The 18,613-nt window shown below is 34.9% G+C and overlaps 8 protein-coding genes across 8 annotated transcripts; 6 read left to right on the top strand and 2 right to left on the bottom strand.

Annotated features, from left to right (window-relative positions):
* The first annotated feature begins 145 nt into the window (after positions 1 to 145).
* On the top strand, positions 146 to 1,534 carry BX664DRAFT_290292 (40S ribosomal protein S2). Its single transcript, XM_051541878.1, has 4 exons — positions 146 to 167; positions 388 to 415; positions 562 to 646; positions 760 to 1,534. The coding sequence occupies exons 2-4, from the start codon at positions 391 to 393 to the stop codon at positions 1,415 to 1,417; spliced, it is 768 nt and encodes a 255-aa protein (XP_051405479.1). The 5' UTR covers positions 146 to 167; positions 388 to 390; the 3' UTR covers positions 1,418 to 1,534.
* A 193-nt stretch (positions 1,535 to 1,727) lies between these two features.
* On the top strand, positions 1,728 to 2,436 carry BX664DRAFT_382370 (uncharacterized protein). The gene is made up of 2 exons (XM_051549035.1): positions 1,728 to 1,863; positions 1,934 to 2,436. Exons 1-2 carry the CDS (start codon positions 1,818 to 1,820, stop codon positions 2,401 to 2,403), a joined length of 516 nt encoding a protein of 171 aa, XP_051405478.1. The 5' UTR covers positions 1,728 to 1,817; the 3' UTR covers positions 2,404 to 2,436.
* Positions 2,437 to 2,681: 245 nt separating this feature from the next.
* On the top strand, positions 2,682 to 4,706 carry BX664DRAFT_322357 (uncharacterized protein). The gene is made up of 2 exons (XM_051543481.1): positions 2,682 to 3,066; positions 3,144 to 4,706. Exons 1-2 carry the CDS (start codon positions 2,763 to 2,765, stop codon positions 4,625 to 4,627), a joined length of 1,788 nt encoding a protein of 595 aa, XP_051405477.1. The 5' UTR covers positions 2,682 to 2,762; the 3' UTR covers positions 4,628 to 4,706.
* A 165-nt stretch (positions 4,707 to 4,871) lies between these two features.
* Positions 4,872 to 5,723, top strand: BX664DRAFT_273440 (DNA-directed RNA polymerase). The gene is made up of 4 exons (XM_051541218.1): positions 4,872 to 5,099; positions 5,181 to 5,278; positions 5,352 to 5,428; positions 5,513 to 5,723. Exons 1-4 carry the CDS (start codon positions 4,944 to 4,946, stop codon positions 5,641 to 5,643), a joined length of 462 nt encoding a protein of 153 aa, XP_051405476.1. The 5' UTR covers positions 4,872 to 4,943; the 3' UTR covers positions 5,644 to 5,723.
* A 193-nt stretch (positions 5,724 to 5,916) lies between these two features.
* On the top strand, positions 5,917 to 7,566 carry BX664DRAFT_377543 (uncharacterized protein). The gene is made up of 7 exons (XM_051548778.1): positions 5,917 to 6,185; positions 6,310 to 6,424; positions 6,519 to 6,610; positions 6,701 to 6,899; positions 6,961 to 7,064; positions 7,173 to 7,219; positions 7,331 to 7,566. The coding sequence occupies exons 1-7, from the start codon at positions 5,959 to 5,961 to the stop codon at positions 7,507 to 7,509; spliced, it is 963 nt and encodes a 320-aa protein (XP_051405475.1). The 5' UTR covers positions 5,917 to 5,958; the 3' UTR covers positions 7,510 to 7,566.
* A 78-nt stretch (positions 7,567 to 7,644) lies between these two features.
* BX664DRAFT_322351 (uncharacterized protein) lies at positions 7,645 to 8,682 on the bottom strand. Its single transcript, XM_051543480.1, has 3 exons — positions 8,346 to 8,682; positions 8,153 to 8,266; positions 7,645 to 8,072 (listed from the first exon to the last, which is right to left on the bottom strand). The coding sequence occupies exons 1-3, from the start codon at positions 8,564 to 8,566 to the stop codon at positions 7,859 to 7,861; spliced, it is 549 nt and encodes a 182-aa protein (XP_051405474.1). The 5' UTR covers positions 8,567 to 8,682; the 3' UTR covers positions 7,645 to 7,858.
* A 778-nt stretch (positions 8,683 to 9,460) lies between these two features.
* BX664DRAFT_273434 (uncharacterized protein) lies at positions 9,461 to 15,312 on the top strand. Its single transcript, XM_051541217.1, has 8 exons — positions 9,461 to 9,503; positions 9,575 to 10,689; positions 10,767 to 10,902; positions 10,965 to 11,743; positions 11,891 to 12,906; positions 13,036 to 13,744; positions 13,958 to 14,487; positions 14,597 to 15,312. The coding sequence occupies exons 1-8, from the start codon at positions 9,478 to 9,480 to the stop codon at positions 15,221 to 15,223; spliced, it is 4,938 nt and encodes a 1,645-aa protein (XP_051405473.1). The 5' UTR covers positions 9,461 to 9,477; the 3' UTR covers positions 15,224 to 15,312.
* A 322-nt stretch (positions 15,313 to 15,634) lies between these two features.
* BX664DRAFT_310820 (uncharacterized protein) lies at positions 15,635 to 18,515 on the bottom strand (the record flags this gene model as incomplete). The annotated part of the gene is made up of 11 exons (XM_051542565.1): positions 15,635 to 16,075; positions 16,165 to 16,283; positions 16,366 to 16,426; positions 16,505 to 16,533; positions 16,627 to 16,679; positions 16,771 to 17,177; positions 17,267 to 17,466; positions 17,542 to 17,665; positions 17,735 to 18,154; positions 18,283 to 18,372; positions 18,426 to 18,515. The coding sequence occupies 11 exons, from the start codon at positions 18,513 to 18,515 to the stop codon at positions 15,635 to 15,637; spliced, it is 2,034 nt and encodes a 677-aa protein (XP_051405472.1).
* Between the last annotated feature and the right edge of the window lie 98 nt (positions 18,516 to 18,613).

The raw sequence follows: 18,613 nt of genomic DNA, 5'->3' as shown, positions 1-18,613 counted from the left end.
TGTGTTATTAGTACTCATCTTTGATGATCAAAAAGAATTGATAGTTTAGATTTCAAGTCCTCAGCTGACGGTTGATTTTTAACCCCGACGTTAATTTTTTAGGAGTGGATCTCTTTTTCCCTTCCTTTTTTCTTCCTCTTTGAATTCTCATTCAATTATAGTTTTATGTAAGTAATTGTAACAAATAAAGACGGACGGCAATGAAATCGATTATCATGAAATGGACTGGAACCAATAGTAGATGGATAGAAGGATGGATAGAATGAATGAATGTATAAATGGATGGATGGATGGATGGATGGATGGATGAAAGAATAGGAACACAAATCATAAGTAAGAAATACATGATTTACACAACTAACTTAATCTTTTGGTTTTATTCAATAGCAAATGGCTGACTCTGCAACGGCCGATAGTAAGTCACTCTTTATCTCTTTTTAATATTGTCAATCTCATATTTCAACTCAATGCTATGACGAAAATGGGATGACATATAAAAAGTTTGTAGATCTTATATGTTGATATATCTTTCTTTTTTTCTTTGTTTTTTCTATTAATTAGGAAGAGGTGGTTTTGGACGTGGACGTGGACGTGGCGGTCGTGGACGTGGTGGCCGTGGTCGTCGTGGTGAAGAAAAGAACGAATGGTAAGTAAAAAAAAAAAAAAAGAGAGATGGATTAGTATTATTTTTTTGAAGTCGACAAAGATCTTTCTTATGAAATGGATGACATATATTGATAATATTTATAATGTATATAGGGTTCCTGTTACCAAACTCGGTCGTCTTGTGAAGGCTGGTAAGATCAAGTCTATTGAAGAAATCTACTTGTTCTCTTTGCCTATCAAAGAATACCAAATTGTCGATTACTTCTTGCCCAAACTCCAAGATCAAGTAATGAAGATTATGCCTGTTCAAAAGCAAACTCGTGCCGGTCAACGTACTCGTTTCAAGGCTTTTGTTGTTATTGGTGATAGTGATGGTCATGTTGGTCTTGGTGTCAAGTGTTCTAAGGAAGTTGCCACCTCCATCCGTGGTGCTATTATCTTGGCCAAGTTGTCTATCATCCCTGTCCGTCGTGGTTTCTGGGGTTCTTCTCTTGGTGAACCTCATACTGTTCCTTGCAAGGTCACTGGTAAGTGTGGTTCTTCCGTTTGCCGTCTTATTCCTGCTCCCCGTGGTACTGGTATTGTCGGTGCTCCTGTTCCCAAGAAGGTTCTTCAATTGGCTGGTATTACTGATTGTTATACTTCTTCCAAGGGTTCTACCCGTACTTTGGGTAACTTTGTCAAGGCCACCTTCGCTGCTATTGGCAACACTTATGGTTTCTTGACTCCTGATCTCTGGGCTGAAACTGAATTCACCAAGGCTCCTTATCAAGAATTCACTGACTTCCTTTCCCAAAAGCAACGCAAGTAAATCAACTACTGATTGCGGATGATATAATGTCTTCTCTATTGGTTGGACAAATTTTAGTATAGTTTATTATTCTTTTGATTTGTCTTTTTATGTCAATAAAGAAAACGTTTACAACTTATACAAATATTTTTTTTTATATTTTATTTTCATCTAATAGTAGTAGGATCATCAACTATTGTAATATTTGATTGGACGAGGAAAATTTATCATGCTTGTCTTTCGGTTTTTCAACCCCATGTCAAATTTTTTTTTTCTTTTCTTTCCTTTTTTTCTTTCATGTTTCCTTCACTCTCCACATATTTTTTTTTTTATAGTGATGGTTTCATTATTTCCTTCATCTTTCTCTCTTTCTATTTAATTCTATGATTATTACCCTATAATACCGATTACATCATTCAACATGAACGATAAAGTATCAGAAGAAGAAATGACAACATTAAAAAGAGGTAAAATACTATACAAGTTTTTTTAATACTTAATCATTATTATTTTTTTTTATTATTTTTTTTTTTTTAGCATTTCAATTATATGATCAGGACAATGATGGTATCATTAATATTGATGAATTCAAAATTATTATTATGTCACTCAATAAAAACTTGGATGAGGCAACAGCAACAGCCATTGTGAAAGAAGTCGACAAAAACAATGATTGTGTGATCGATTTTGATGAATTTGTTTGTGCAATGATCCGATTATCACCCTATTCAACAACATCATCAGGATTAAAACATCATGATTTACAGAAATGGAATCCCTGGTCACATTTTATCAATAACAAATATGAAGAAGATGAATTGATAGAATGTTTCCGAGCATTTGATACCAACCATGATGGATTGATTAGTCGAACTGAATTAGACAAAGTTATGCGAAAACTTGGTGAACAATTATCTCAAAAAGATCTTGAAGATATGATTAACGAAGCCGATACCAACAAGGATGGTTATATAGATTATGAAGAATTTAAACGGTTATTAGCCTAGAACCTTTATTAGAAATTTAAGTATAGTTAGTTTGTTAGTCAAATCTTTGATATTTATTATATATGAAATTGTATTATTGGCTTAGTTCCACAAATAAAAGTTTATTTTTTGACTTTTGGGCGCGAATCTTTTCTGGCAACTCCGTTTGGGGACCAAAAGGTTCATTTTTTTTTCAGGTTCCTTTTTTTCACTTTTTTTCTTTTTTTCTCTCCCTTTAACATATTCTTTTGATCTATTCTTTTCTCTCTTCTTCATCTTCCTTTCTCCTCCTCCTCTTCTTTTTTTTTTTTTTTACTCCTCGTTTTGTCAGTGACTCCTCTTTACTTTCTTTCTTTTTTACTTCTCTTTCCACCATTCTCATGCCAACGTATAAAAGATCTTCGTATGATCTATTTATACATAAAGTATTATTACCCAATGTTAGAACCATTTTACTCGTACTTGGTGTGATTGCTTTAGGTTGTTCTAGTTGGTTGGAAACAAATATTTCTGGTGATTGTACTTTCCAAAGTTCAATGTCGGTTTTTGAAGTTTCTATCTATCAAAATATCTCTGATCCTTATGCACTTACTCCTTCTTCAGTATCGTTTGGTTTATGGAAACATTGTTTTTACTATACACAAAATTGTACATGTACGCCCGTCTCTCTCAATTATGAAATAGGTAAGAACCCATAAACAATACCTTTGTGAGACAATACTTTGACTCAGTCTAACCATATAATTCAATATATTCATTAGATGCTGAACAATCCATTTTTGCCGCTACCAATAATCAAACGATGCCCAATATTGATTCAACTCATTCCTCCTATATCCGATTGATACCCCTGATCATGGGCCTCATCTTGTCATTTGGTGCTTTTGTATATAGTTTTTGGGCAAATCGCTGTGTCACTCGTCCTTTTTATCTTTGGCTCAATGGTGCCGTAGCCCTCATCAGCGCTGTGTTGGTTGCTATTGCTTTTGGTTTTACCTATCAATCTTATAAAACATCCATCATCAAAGCATGTCAAGCTGCTAGTCTACAATCTGTAAAATGTGCAAGTATGGCTCCCAAATTAGAAGTTATTCTTCTTGCTGTGACATTGGGGCTTTTGGTCTTGGCAAGTATTCTTTTTGGCTGCGTACGAAAATCAGATTCTAGTGACACCATTGAAGAAGTATACATTGACGAAAAAAAAGCCACATCTAGACGACATTCCTCTTTTTTACAAGCTATACAACGAAACAGCAAAATGAAATCATCTTCACAACTATCAGGAGCTTCATCCACAAGCAGGGAACCAGCAATGTATAGTATAGAACCAGATGATGCTATGGATGCCTGGCGTAATGTAGCTATTCTTGATGGACAACAACAACAACATGAGCTCAGCAATATACCTTTACGACCTCCTCCGATCACTGGTCGTCGATCCAATGAATTATCATACAATTCTCATCATACCAGCTATGAACCTCGGATGTCAGCAAATACTCGTAATATCAACATAACAGCAAATCTTTCATCATCATCATCATCATCATCATCAACGCCTTCATCTCCAGTATCAGGAAATACTGGCAATAGTGGGAAACGGCAACAAAAACAAAGTTCATCATCACACATACCAAGTTCACGACAAGAAAGAGCTCAACACTATCATAACTATGAAATTTCTGACGATAGCAACGAACTGATACCACCAACATTACCATTTGCTGATCATCAATCACAACGACGGAGACAATCCAGTCAACCATCACTCAACAAAGCACGTCCATCTAGTCATGCATCTGGGAACACGTTTGGAGCCAATGATATTCTTATGGAAGGTTCTCCTGTATCATCAACATTTACTTTGGAAGAACAACAACATGGTGGTTATTATGGACGACAACCTTCCGATGCATCCTTCCGTACAGCCACACCATCCTCTTTTCGCTATGATCGAACAAGTTCGCATGACTCTGTCTGCTTTACACCAACATTCAATGATCGATCATCATCCGGTATTTCTTTAGGAAATCAACACTATGATCCATATATTAGAGCAACAGATTCTAGGCGAAAAAGTAGTAGTGGAATTCATTATCAAGGATCATCATCACCGCAAGGAACAAGTGTTCCCACTCTTCAAACACCACCTTCATCAAGACATCCACTAAACCATAAAGTAATCACAGACGAACGTATCGGTGCCTACTTCCAACAAACTCAAGCTCGAACCTCAACGTCATAATCACGACGAACTTTAGTAGCCATCTATTCCCTAGTTTAGTTTTATTTTATTTCAATAAATTCTTGTGTATTTTTATAAATTGTGTTACCACTTTAGTTTTATTTTTTATATTTATTTTATTTTTTTCATTATACCGTATATGCCTTTATCGAATCAGGCAACATTTTCTAATTTCAGGCTCAGATACCTCTTTTGGTGGACATAAGCCACACTTTGGATAGGTTGAGATGCGATTTTTTTTTTTCAACTGGTTCTTTCCTTTTTTTTTCTTTAATTCCATTCTTTCTATTCACTTACATAATATATACATATAAGAATGGCAGCTTCAGACGCAAGTGAAACTGGATCCAACCACGAAGATCAAAATGATGTAATTATGGAAGGCGAAGATTATAACGAAGAACGACAAGGCTCCGATGAAGAAATGGATGAAGACGATGAAGTTGCTATTGCTGAAGACAAAGTTGAAATTGTAAGTTCACTTTTCTTATATTCTCCTTTGAAATAGCAATAATAATAATAATAATATCTTTGATTATTCTTTTTTTTTTAGATTACTGGATCTAGTAGCGATCCAACTGCAATGACTTTCTCTTTAAAAAATGAAGACCACACTGTAGGCAATACACTTCGACACTTGATCAACAAAAAGTAAGTAGGACGAGAATTAATATGAGTAATTGAAGGATGATATGATAAACTCATTTTATTTTTCATTTGTTAGTCCTCAAGTTGATTTTTGCGGTTACTCTATCCCACATCCTTCTGAAGCCAAAATGCATATTCGTATTCAAACAAGTGGTAAGTTATTATATATATATATATATATAGAATATAAATAATAATATTAAAACAACTGATATATCTATATATTTGATCTTGTAGATAAAACGACAGCTGTAGATGCTTTCCGAAAAGGGATGGTGGATTTGACTGACATGTGCACTCATATTCGTGACGCATATGAAGCTGAATTAGCAAAGAAAAATTATGTAGTTTTTGAAGAATTAGCGTAAGCGATATCATTTTTATAGTATAGAATTCATCATCATTCAACCCATATCAACCAATAAACTCTTGTACATTGTTATTTTCATTATTTTTTATTATTACTATTATGCGTATGATCTATAGCATTCAGTTAAGTGACAGATGTTAGTTTAAGATGCCGATTTCACCTCCAATAGCGCTGGCATCATCACGCCCAATAAAAAACCGCCTCGCAATTTGACAATATTTCATTCTATATATCCTTTCCTTTTCTAGTTTTTTTTTTTTTTTTTTTTTCTATTTTATTTGTTTTCCTATTACTTTTATACACGTAAAAGATAATGTCAAGATTATCCATACTTTTTTTACTGGCGATATGTTTACTCAGTATAGTATCCGGGCAAATGGATGCAAAGACTAAAAAGTTGATACAACTGGCTAAAGAAAACAATGGTGTTGTCAAATTGGACTCAAATGCTTATTTCAAATATACACAAGGGAAACGCGAATACGGTATGGTGATTCTACTCACTGCTCTCGGTGATCAATTCCGTTGTGTTCCTTGCCGGTAAATTACCCAAAAAAAAAAAAAAAAAAAAAAACTCGCGTAATACTCCATCCTTTATTGGTGGAAGATGAACTCAATTACATCTTGTGTGTTTTTTTTTTTTCTTTCTCTTTCTCTCTAACAGTGAATTCGATCCTGAATATAAATTGGTGGCCTCAAGTTTCCGGAAAGGAAAGGAACCTAATAAAGTATTCTTTGGTCACTTGGATTTTCAAGATGGTCAAGCAGTTTATCAACAGGTAAATAACATGAAGAGAGGAATATAAAAGGATAAGCGATACTTTTAAAGAATTCAACGTGATAACTGATTCTTCACTTTTTACTGTATCGTAGTTGGCTTTACAAACAGCTCCCAATGTGCTATATTTCCCTCCTTCTGATGCTAGTGACAAGAAAGATGCGATCAAGTATGATCTTGCTAGAAAGTAAGTGGATTTTCATAAATAGTAATAATAATAATAAAAGCTGAAGATGATATCTTGTATTGACATATTTTATGATTTTACTTTGTTTAGTGGATTTTCTGCAGAACCTTTGGCAGAGTTTATTAAGAATCAATCTGGAATATCATTCAATGTAGTTCGTCCTTTTGATTATGGATTATTCTTGGCCAAGGTGATTTTGGGTCTTGGTGCTCTTGCTATTCTCAAATTGGTTTATCGTTACTTTAGCTTTATTCTCTTCCACAAGAACACATGGACTGCTGCTACCATTGTAAGTCTTGGGATAGAGTAATTTATGTATTCTTATCTTTTTTTTTTTATGACTGCTATAGCTGACAGTTCTTGTCATGACGTCTGGTCATATGTTTAATCGTATCCGCAATACTCCATATTCTCTTCCTGGTCCTAATGGTCAACTTAGCTATGTTGCAAGCGGGTAAGGAAAACAATTAGATAAATGTTGATCATTATGATGGAAAGGAATATGCTGCATGGATAATATGAGATTGACTGACTGGGATTCCTTTTCTTTTTAATATAATAGTTTCTCAACACAATATGGTATCGAAACTCAAATTGTAGCAGCAATGTGTAAGTGCAAACTATGTTAAGAATAATGATGATGAATATTAAATATCTAACAATTTTCTGTTTTCACTCCTTCCACCACCCAAAAACAAAAAAAAAAATAATAATGAATAGATGGTGTGCTTGCTTTTGCTGTTGTCAATTTGGCTATCACTATACCAAATTTTGATGACAAGTGGCGTCAACGTGCGGGGGTTTATATCTGGGTAAGTTGCTTTATAGTCGTTTTCAGTTGTTTGATGGCCCTCTTCAAGATCAAGAACGAAGCATATCCTTTTAAAATCTTATTTTAAAGGATTGTTAGATTAGATTGAATCAACCAATAAAACTTTATATATTCTTTATTTCCATCTATATATATATATATATATGTGTGTGTGTGTGTTTACATACAATCAAATAATGCTCTATGTTTCAAATATAAAGGTACGTGTGTATATAGAATGAATTTTATTGATAAAATGAGAAATAAAAAATAGGATGAATAAAAATGAATGAATGATCTACATTGACTTTAAAAAAAAATGACGGGATGATAATAGTCATATAAGAATCGAAATAGATTGTCTAAAAGGGTATCTAGTTACAAAGTTCATCTATTTAATATAACAGAGAATGGAACCATCTAATATTAATCTACACCTAATTGGAATCTTGATCATTTTGGTCGCTATCGTCTTCATCGCTAAAATCGTCAAAATCGTCCAGATCATCTATGTTGATTTCACCCACATCATCGCCACGTTCCAATTTACGCATATAACTTCGTCGTTGTCGTAAAGTCATTTTAGCTAACATGCGTTCCAATTCTTGTTCATCCTTAAGTTCATCAGCAGCTGATTTGATTTCCTCTTTTCTATAATAATTGGACAATATATAAAGTGGTGATGAGACTTGACATATTCCCTTTTTTTTTTTTTTCCTTGTTCAACTTACTCTGTAATGATTTCTTTGCTTTCCAAACACTTGGCACATACTTTCTTTTGAGAGGCACAGTTGTTGCATAAAACATGATAGGCTTCTTTGATATTCTTTTGTTCGCAGCCAGTACTAGTTGTATGATTAAAAAAAAAAGTATAAATGAATAAGAACAAATGGAGTTTCAAGTCTATTTTTCTTTTCAAATTACCATTTCTTGACAGAGGTTAAAGGTTTATACTTTCTATACTTTTTTCTCCACAGGATCACATCAGTACAACGTTGGCATAAACCATAAACAGGTAAAGCATTAATTTCACGAGTTTTTTTTGAGTTTTTGTTAGGTTTCCATGCAGTGGTATTCTGATGTGCTTGACCTTTCTTCACATTATTGCCTTTTCGATACGTAGCTTTATTTTCGTAGGTAGACATATTATATATATATATAAGAAAAAAAAAAGCGATCTAGTAAAGAAAAAGAAACAAAAAACAAAAAGAAACAAAAAAAAAAAATAACTGTAGTTTCCAAATCAGCCGATAGAGTGAAGAAAAAAAAAATGAACAAACGCAAAAAGTACAAAAAGACTCCAGCAATAAAAAAGCCACATCCATTTTAAGAAAGCCCGATCCCAATACTTCGTAATTTTTTTTTTTTTTGCAAAGCGAAAAAAAAAAGAAAGAGCCATATGAGATGAGATTCCTACATACAATGAAATATAAAAGAGTTTAAAGTTCAAATAGGGCAACAATAGTTGATTAGCATAAAAAGAAAGATGATGCGGGACCCATCATCAACCATGATGAGCGAACCTTCATTATGAATAAATCACACATATCACAAGAAAATCAGATTCGGAAATCGAAAAAAAAACCAGGGGTAAATAGATGAATTGAAACGATGATATTCCCATCTTCGATCAGTTTACCATTATACTGTAACTAGTTCATTTTTAAAAGGATAAACCATTTGTGCCACCGAACAACATGTTATTCAATGCCAAAATAGGTTCTTCCGAAGAGATTTTCTTTTTTAGTTATTATAGATGATACATTCTAGTTATTTTATAGAGTTATGAAACCTCTATTGTTTTTTTTTTTCTTGTTTTTCTATGGTAATCTTTCAAAGAAAGGAAATGATATAAAAAAAAAAAAAGAAAGAACAAAGAAAAAGGAAAAAGCATGAAATCTCGCATGGTTGATTGGTAGGACAAACTACACACAAAACTACTTTGATTGTTTCTCCGAACTACCAATATGTCAATAATTCATGTGAAGTTTTCCTTTTCTTTCTTTCTTTTCTCTTTTTTTTTTTTTTTTTTTTTTCTTCTTTAACACTACATGTCATGAACAACATCGCGTTTGATGAAAGGTACATTAGTTACTAACAACTTTCAATATTAAATACTAATCATCTTCCTTTTTTTTTTTTTCTCATTATAGTGTTCCTCAAAAAGGTTTTAACGATGGATTGGAATCACCTTTACAACAAGAAACAGCTATTCCAGCACCAAAACGTACAAGGAACAATTCTATGATACCACCACAACTATTAAATGATATTGGAGGGGGAGGTCGAGAACGTGCTGCTCTTGCTACTGTCTTCGGTGTACTTGAATATAGTGAATCAAAGATATTTTGGGAACGGCAATCAGATGAATTACAATACAATCTCAATACCAACTCAACAGAACTCGATACTCAAAATGAATCAAACTTAGTCAATAGCTCACCGGGTCAACTAGTATCATCATTGTCAACGCCTATACCATCATCATCTCTCTCACAACAACCATTCACCTTGTTACCAGATATTCCAACCGTCAGTCGATTCAATGACATCCTGATAGAAGATGAAAATGGTAGCGATCTCATGTTCCCTGCCAATGCTTCGTCTGTTTTACTTCATTCTTCCATGAGACCTTTGCTTGATCGATCTATATCCAATTCATCAGTTCATACTACATTTACTCTCCATTCTACTATGGCTGGTCAAAAGAATACTCTAGATGAAATGCAAGTCATTGATTCACTACAACAAGAACAAGTATCTGCTCCTTTGCTATTTATTGGATATCCTCCTGCTGTATTTGATCTTTTAAAACCTGATGATGATGATCGTATTATTATTTGGGGTCCTGATCCAAAAGTTGTATCTGCATCTATGGCAACTACTACTTCTTCCAGCTCAACAAAGAATATGGAACCTCCAATTCATATGTCAAATGATCGACCTCTCATGCGCGGATTCTCTTCAAATACTACCACCAGTGTAATCAATTCTACAACATCACAACAGGAACAGAATCGATCTAGATTATTATCAGGAAAATTGACAGGCGGATTACGGAAAACTCTACGTTCCCATTCACTCATACATCGTTCTTCAACTGATAATCTCAAAAATATCTTACTATTGAAACGAACTTTTGGAAACAGCAAACTTAGACAGCAACATCGTCTATCAAATTCAACAACAATTACAAAACCTCAAGTAACCAAAGTCATTGAAGCTGCCTCTGTTGAAAAACTTGTGGAGAAATTGACAAATACTTTAGGTAATGGTTTTTTTTTTTTTTGCATAATAGTCTGAACTGACTTCTAATTATTATTTTTTTTTTTTTAATTCCTTTAGATTACGAGTTCATGACTGACTTCTTTCTCACTTACCGAAGTTTTATTTCCCCTACTCAACTGTGCAAATTGCTTATTCTACGTTTTCGTTGGGCTCTTGAAAATGATGATGAAGAACGAAGAATTGTTCGAATTAGGTATGAGACATAAAAAAAAAAAAAAAAAAAAACGCACACTTATTAATACTTGATACTTTTAGAACATTTGTGGTGATGCGACACTGGCTTTTGAACTATTTTGTTCATGACTTTATTCCAATCCGTGATCTTCGTGTGGTATTGACGACTTTTTTGAATGCATTACCTTCTCATCCTTTAGTCAAATCCTCTCCTCGTGATCAACGCATTGTCAAGGGTCTCAAACGTGTGGTACGACGTCTCAAAAAGGTGTATTATAATGGTACTAATTCTCAACGAGTTCAAGTAATTGCTCCTCCTCCTCCTTCATCTGATCAAGAACGTGTAGAAGAAATGGTACGGGCAAACTTGGCTCATGGTCTGCTTAGACGAAAAACTGCCCTTGTACGTGGTGTGGACGTGGGTGGAAATTATAATGGTAATATGGCGGTACAAGATGCTAGACGGGCTCCAATGGTAGTGATTGGCAATGTACGTAACAAGACAGACTTTCAACAACAACAACAACAACAACAACAACAACAACAACAAAATGACTCTCCTTTAGCACCTAGTGATATGTCTATGACAAGTTCAAGGAATACCCCTTCGATGGATACGATGACTCGTTCTTTCCATATCAAAAATAACCAGAACGATGAAGTGATCACTGCAAAGCAATCTTATTTTCAACGTATGGAACAAGAACGAAAAGCAAATACTTTTTCTTCTACTCAAGATTTACCTGGATCTGCTGTATCTGAAGCAAGTGTGGCATCTGATGATTCTTTGGAAAGTGCTCTCAGTCCTGGCACGACCGAAATTGCAAGTGATGACGATTATTTTGATGAAGAACACTGTGGTACACTTAACTCTGATGAACAATGTGATGAAGATGCTGGTTTATCTTCTCAACACTGGAAATTGGATCATCCATACAGCAAATTGGAACACGAACGACGTAGACGGGAAGAAGAGGAAGAACGTAAAAGGGCAGAATTTTTCTCAGCTTCCAATGAGATCAAACCTATTGGCGATGATGACGACAAACAATTCCCTCCATTATCTGATCTATATGTTTCTGATTCTCGTATATCCTTCCAACGTACTTTATCTTCTGGCTCGGAACTCGTTACTCCTTCCCCATCAACGGACGCTATCAAAAACATAGAGAACGCAGCACCTATGGATGATAATCAACAACGATCTCAAACAACAGCCGTTACACCTACAACTCAAAACGACTCGGAAAAAGAAAATCGTTCAGCAGTACTGGCAACTTTGGAAAGAATGGATGGACCTTTGAAGAAAGCAGCTATTGGTGACACTTCTTCTCGTATCCGACGTGTTCCCTCAAACAAATGGTGTCGAGTATCGCCTGATGACGACGGTTTATATCAACGTTCTCCTAGTATTGCTACTCAACCATTTCCTGAAGAACTGGTTCGTCAATTGGATATTACTGAAAAAGCGATGAATTTTGATGGAAACTCGACAAAGGCATCGACTCATAAATCAACTCATACGAATAACGTGGACAATCATGACGCAATATTGACACCAACACATAAATCTACAACTGGATTGTCAAGACATTTATCCCGAAAAAGCATTGAACGACGGAAAAGCGAAAAAAATCTGCGTGAACTTGCTTCTGCCGATACCAACAACACTATTTTACGAAAATCAGCATCAACTCCATCTTCTCCCAACCATCGTCCTATTATGGAAAAATCCGCCATACCTGAATTACCTCCGTTACCTGTCACGATACCTGATTCAACCACTACAAGCGCCAGTTTTATTCAACAATTAAAACAGCAGAAAAATTTCACCAACAACAAACCAACAGATACTCCATCCTTATCACCATCAAGATCTCCTGATCACCAAAATGGAACGACAAGTTTGGATGATGATTTCGAAGCCATCCCTTATGATCAAACTGTTTCCCTGGCAGATATGGAAAAGACATCTACTACACCAACCTCTGTATCTCATCGACGTAAACTATCAAAGAAATTTGTCAGTATGGTATTCTCTCGTGCACCTTCATTCAATGCATTGAATGTGAATAGTAAACATACAATGGGTACAGCTGAAACGACAGGCAACGATAACAACAAGATGGAATTTGGAACAACCAAGGATAAGAAAATAACGCCATCAAAAAGTACTCCAGTAACATCATCATCATCATCATCATCGGCAAAAATACTTGTGGAAGAAAACATCAAACCTCTTTCTCTATCTCCAGTACCATCCATTCCAACACCAACAACATCATCAACAGAATCAACGACTCCATTAAAACGTACAACGCCAATATCTTCACCGACACCAAGCAGTAGACTTGTCAGCAGGATTGCACAAGAACTTCGTGAAAGTCAAAATGATTTTGAAATTCAATGTGATTGTATGCGATGTACTGGAACAACGTCAGGGCCAAGGGCTTGTAGACGATTCAGTTTGGCTTTACTTACGGACGATGAAAAAAGACATAGTTTAGAACTACGACGACGACGTGGTGCAAGCATTGACAAAGGTTCCAACAAACAATCCTTATGGTTTGGGTCTGAGCAACTTCTCTCGACGATGACAAGAGATGATGAAAAAGATCGGATTACTGATTTGCACCATCGACCTCATACAGCACAAAGTGGACCAATGTATCTTGGACAACTTAACATAGGTTATTCTCACTCTAACTCTGATCTTGGCATGCATATTGAAGAAATAGACGAAGGTGATGCTGATGGCAATGGTGACTCCTCCAGTTCAAGTTCTTCTTGTTCCTTATCTAATAAAAAAAACAATCGCGTTGGCAAACGGTACAATCAGCGACGTCATTCTTTGGAATCAAGTCTTGAACATAATGCACGATATAGCAAGAATGATCAAGTGAATTGCAGCAATGGAAGTTTGGACAGATTGACAGGGATATCTACAAAGGGGGATGGAACCAGTTTACATCGACAAGCCTTTTCAGTAACGTCAATCCACACAATGGAACCATCTTTACTTATCCAAGACAATGCAGACGCACCTTCATTTACTATGGCACCACCTTTGTCAGCTATATCGGATTTACCTCGACGATCATCAGCTTCTGTTATTCCACCATGGCATTCAACTCCAATGACAGATGGAACGACAATGATGGATGATTCTACTACCATGAATGGGACGATGCAATACACAACACCACGATCAAACGGCAGTTTTATTCTCTCTTATCGCTCTGGGAAAATGGCGCAACAATTATGTTTTATTGAACGGGACGTATTACTTGGTGTTGATTGGGAAGAAATGGTACACTGTCGATGGACTAAGATGGCAACGAATACAACAACTATGGAAACAGGAACAAGGAATAGTCAACAAGGTGATGAAGAAGGTAATTCATATATATCTGACGCTCAACAGGTCAATTACACCCGGCAAATCCGACAAATGCAACTCGCCAGACAAGATGGTTATGGAGGTATTGAACAAGTTATTGAACGATTCAACACAGTATGTCAATGGGTGGCTTCTGAAATTGTATCCGTACCAAAAATGGATTTACGTGTCAAAGTTATCGAGAAGTTTATTCGATTGGCTCAGGTAAACAAAAAAAAAAATAGAAGATCTAATCAAAGGAAAATCCTCTTTTTTTTTTTCTTTCTTTCCTTTCTTATACGTTTTTTTTTTTTTTTTTTTTGATATTCATTAGAAATGTCGTATGTATTCGAATTTTGCAACCTTGGTACAAATTCTTCTTGGATTACAATCACCATCTGTATCAAGACTGAAGAAAACTTGGGCACGTGTAGGGGCTAGCGAAATGCGATTATTGGATGAATTATCACAATTCACATCACCCATGCGAAACTGGAAACATATTCGGGATAATATGACAATGGTTGCTGAAGAATACGGTATGTCACCAACGGAAGTGCAAGTGGAAATGCCTGGTACCAGTACTGGACAAAAGGGATTCAAGCGCACCAAAGTTAAAATTCCATTTGGGGGATGTATTCCTTTTCTTGGGATTTATTTATCTGATCTAGTCTTCAACTCGGAACAACCTGCTTATTTGGAACCCAATCATGCTCATCACAAGATTTACAAGGAACAAACAGCAGCTACGCAAGCGAATCTCTCACCTGTATTGAAACAACCTTTGGTCAACTTTCGAAAACATCGTATTACTGCCACTGTCATCAAACGGGTCCTCACCTTCCAAAACTTAGCTCGCCGCTACGCTTTTGATTTGGATGAAGAAATATATGAACGATGCCTGTTACTTGATCCTTTGGATGCTGATACTGTTCGCCGCCTTAGTCATACCATAGAATAGTTTGATTTTTTTTTTATATATATACACATTGTCTATACCCTTCTCTTTTATATATCAAAAATAAAAAATTTTATATCGAATTGTCTTTTATATGTAAATGATCATTTCTCTTTTCAACTCTTCATTTCATTAGGAAAAAATGAATATCATTGCCATGAAAACGTTGGATGTTTGGCATTTTAACCACTTACCTTAAATCGATTGGGGTCTGTCATCATCATTGATCACTAACATCATCACCATATACCATCCCACATATGTTGCACTGTATAAAATAAGAATAAACATTTTTTTTATTGGTACAAGATTATAAATAAAAAGGCATCTATCTACAAAAAAAAAAAAAAAAAAAAAAAAAAAAAAAAAGGTAAAATATACACTATCATGCTACAATCACAATGATCACCAAGTTTATCTCCAGGTACTAGCCTTGCGATCTCTAGATTTCATACTACGTTCATATTCCAGAGCTTCATCGACCATTCTTCTTGTTTCCCGACTATCCATTCTTTTGGCCAAACGAGTGTAAGGAGTATCAGGCTTCTTTCGGACATCGATCAATGCTCTTTTCTTCTTGTGTTCGTCTTTCTTCGCTCGTTTGGATCTCTTCCCTGGCTCGATTCGGGGTTGTCCTACTTGTTGCATCACTTCATCTTCGATTTCCTGCCATAATAATTTATCTTCCTTGTTGTTGACTATCGTTGATGATGACGGTTGACTTTGTTCTTCTTTTGATACTGGTTGGACAGGTCGCCCAAGTTCGTCACGAGGAATGATTTTTCCATGGAAAGGACACGTTACCAGATCTCGTCTTGGACATAATCCTCCATTATGTAAAGGATATCGACATGCCTACATCGTCAATCAACATATAAGTATGCGGATAATGATAACATCATGTACATTTTTTTTTCTCTTTTTGAAATAAAACCACAACTTACCTTGATTTTCTTGGGTACCTCCGTCTTGTAATATACAGATCTTTTGCGTAGATCTTCCAACAAATGTTCAGGCATTTCATTTGTACCTTCACCAACACCCATAAATCGATGAGAGAATTCTAAAGGATGAGAATAAAAAGAAAAACAGATTAGTTGATCATGTTTTTTCCATTCATGATCTCTATTCCATAGTATCATTACCGATGCCACTTGTATTGAATTGCACACTTTTCTTGTCCCAATAATAAAGATCATCACCCCACTATATATCAAATTAATTTAGGAAGTATTCGAATATGACCTTACTTTCCTTTTTTTTTTTTTTTTTTTTTTTTTTTACCTCCACAAACGGTGCTCGTTTTAATAGTTCTAAAAAAAAAGAAGTAATAATGTAAATATAGTCAAATTAGTATTTCTTTTTTTTTTTTTCTCTAGAAGACTTTTTTTGTGCCTTTTTAATACCATTTTTATCATACAAGTGCTTCTGTTTTCCTTTCCCTTTGATATCTACGCTGCTGTATAATAAGATGATAATAATAAGTTTAGTAAAAAGGCCAAACATCATATACATCAATCACGGTAAAATAATTTATATATAAATATTACCTTGAATCAGTATGATTATCGGTATTATCCAAGGCAGAAGAATCTTGTTGTTGTTGTTGTTGTAATACTTGACCACCACTATAGGTAACATCTTCAGTCATGATTGGTTCATATGACAAGGGAAAGATACGTTGAGAGGGAGGTAATTTTGCACTAGGGATAGTATGTTCAGAGGATGAAGGCGGTGGAGAGGAGGGTAAATCTGGAATTTCCACTTCTTCAAAGAGTTCATCCAAGAATTCATCATCATCTTCGTCTTGTTCGTTGACCTGATTTCCATTTGTTGATGAACGCCGTCGATCTGGTGGTAATTCAATGCCCAAAAGCTTGACCTTGTGTATCACTTCTGCTATATCATTCTTTGCTTGGATGAGTTGTTTGACATAATTTTCTTTTTCAGTTTTATCCTAAATCGATCAAAAGATATAGGTGAGTATCATCCCCAATCTCTTTTTTTATTTTTTTTTCTTCTCCTTCTTCTTCTTCTTCTTCTTACCACATATTCCATTCTGACTAAAGAATTGATCCAATTGTTGACTTGTTTGCTTTGCTTCGTTTCTAACACTTTGTATGCTTCACGTAATTGTTCATAAACGACTCGATTATCTTCAGATTCATGCACTTGATCTAAGAGAGGATTATCTTTTGACATATCAATAGTGATGGTATATCGATTAGTAGCAAGTCCATGAGATACTATGGCCTAATAAAATAAAAATAAGGTTATTTTCTTTTCAACTTATTTTGTGTTCTTCTCATATCAAATATAACTTCCCTTTTTGTAATCCGTTTCTCCAGATGAAGAGATTTCCATATCCCCACGAATCAGAGCATCAAAGTCCAAAGAATCATCCAAACTATCGTTTTTAGGTATTAATATTTCAAAACAGGATTCCTACATATATGAGTTCAAAATAGAGATTAAATATGTATTTTCGCTATAACCAATATATTCAATAGTTACCATATTTTTGATAGATTCTTGAATAAGGTCCAAATGGTCATTGATATCTGTTTTGATTTGATCATAACGTCGTTCTTCAATTGCCTTCATACGAGCCTCCTTACTTGACTTTTCCAGATCTCGTGCATGAATAGATTGTAGTGATTGTGGATCACGTTCTAGGAATCCATTATGTGATAGATAATCGTAAGCAATGCTGAGTGCACGAAATTGTTCTCCAAAGTGTTGATACCAGTTCTTGATGAGAGCAATAGCATATTGTCGTAGTTTGATCGCAATAGAGGCAGGAGGTGGTAAGGAATGACCCCGGATTCCAACAATCAGTTGAACCATCGTAGGAAGTTCATCAGTCACTAAGGTTCGAAAGTAATAAGACCGTTTAAAAAGTTCTTCACATAATTGTAAACAGGAATATCGGATCTATTTTTTTTTTTGAACAAATGAAAATACAAGTTTAGTGTAATGTTAGTTAAAAAAAAAAAAAAAAAAAAAAAAAAAAAAAAAAAAGAAAAGAAAAGAGTTCATTTGTTTGATATAAAAGGTCTTACTTGAGCTTGCTCTTTATGAAGTTGAGCCATCATAAAGGTATAAGTAGCTTCCACATTAGAATTATTTTGTTTACAATAATGTTTGATAGTCTAAAAATATCAATTGAGTCCATATAAATAATAAGTTATTTCATGTTAACTACCTTGAGAATATCTTTATCCAGAATCCATTCGCCAGTTTCAGTGATTTGTTTCACAAGTCCTTCAAGTCGTTCTCTAGCTTCAATATTCATCGATAGCAGGAAATGTAGATCAGAAAAAGAAAAAGAAAAGGTAGAAAAACAGAAAGAAAAAGAAAAAGAATATATTTCTTACCGCAGCTTCATATTAT

This window comes from Halteromyces radiatus, assembly GCF_025201355.1.
Source record: "Halteromyces radiatus strain CBS 162.75 chromosome Unknown BX664scaffold_1, whole genome shotgun sequence".
NCBI lineage: Eukaryota > Fungi > Mucoromycota > Mucoromycetes > Mucorales > Cunninghamellaceae > Halteromyces > Halteromyces radiatus.
Note: the sequence above shows the minus strand (reverse complement) of the source record. Positions and strands in the feature narration are given on the sequence as shown.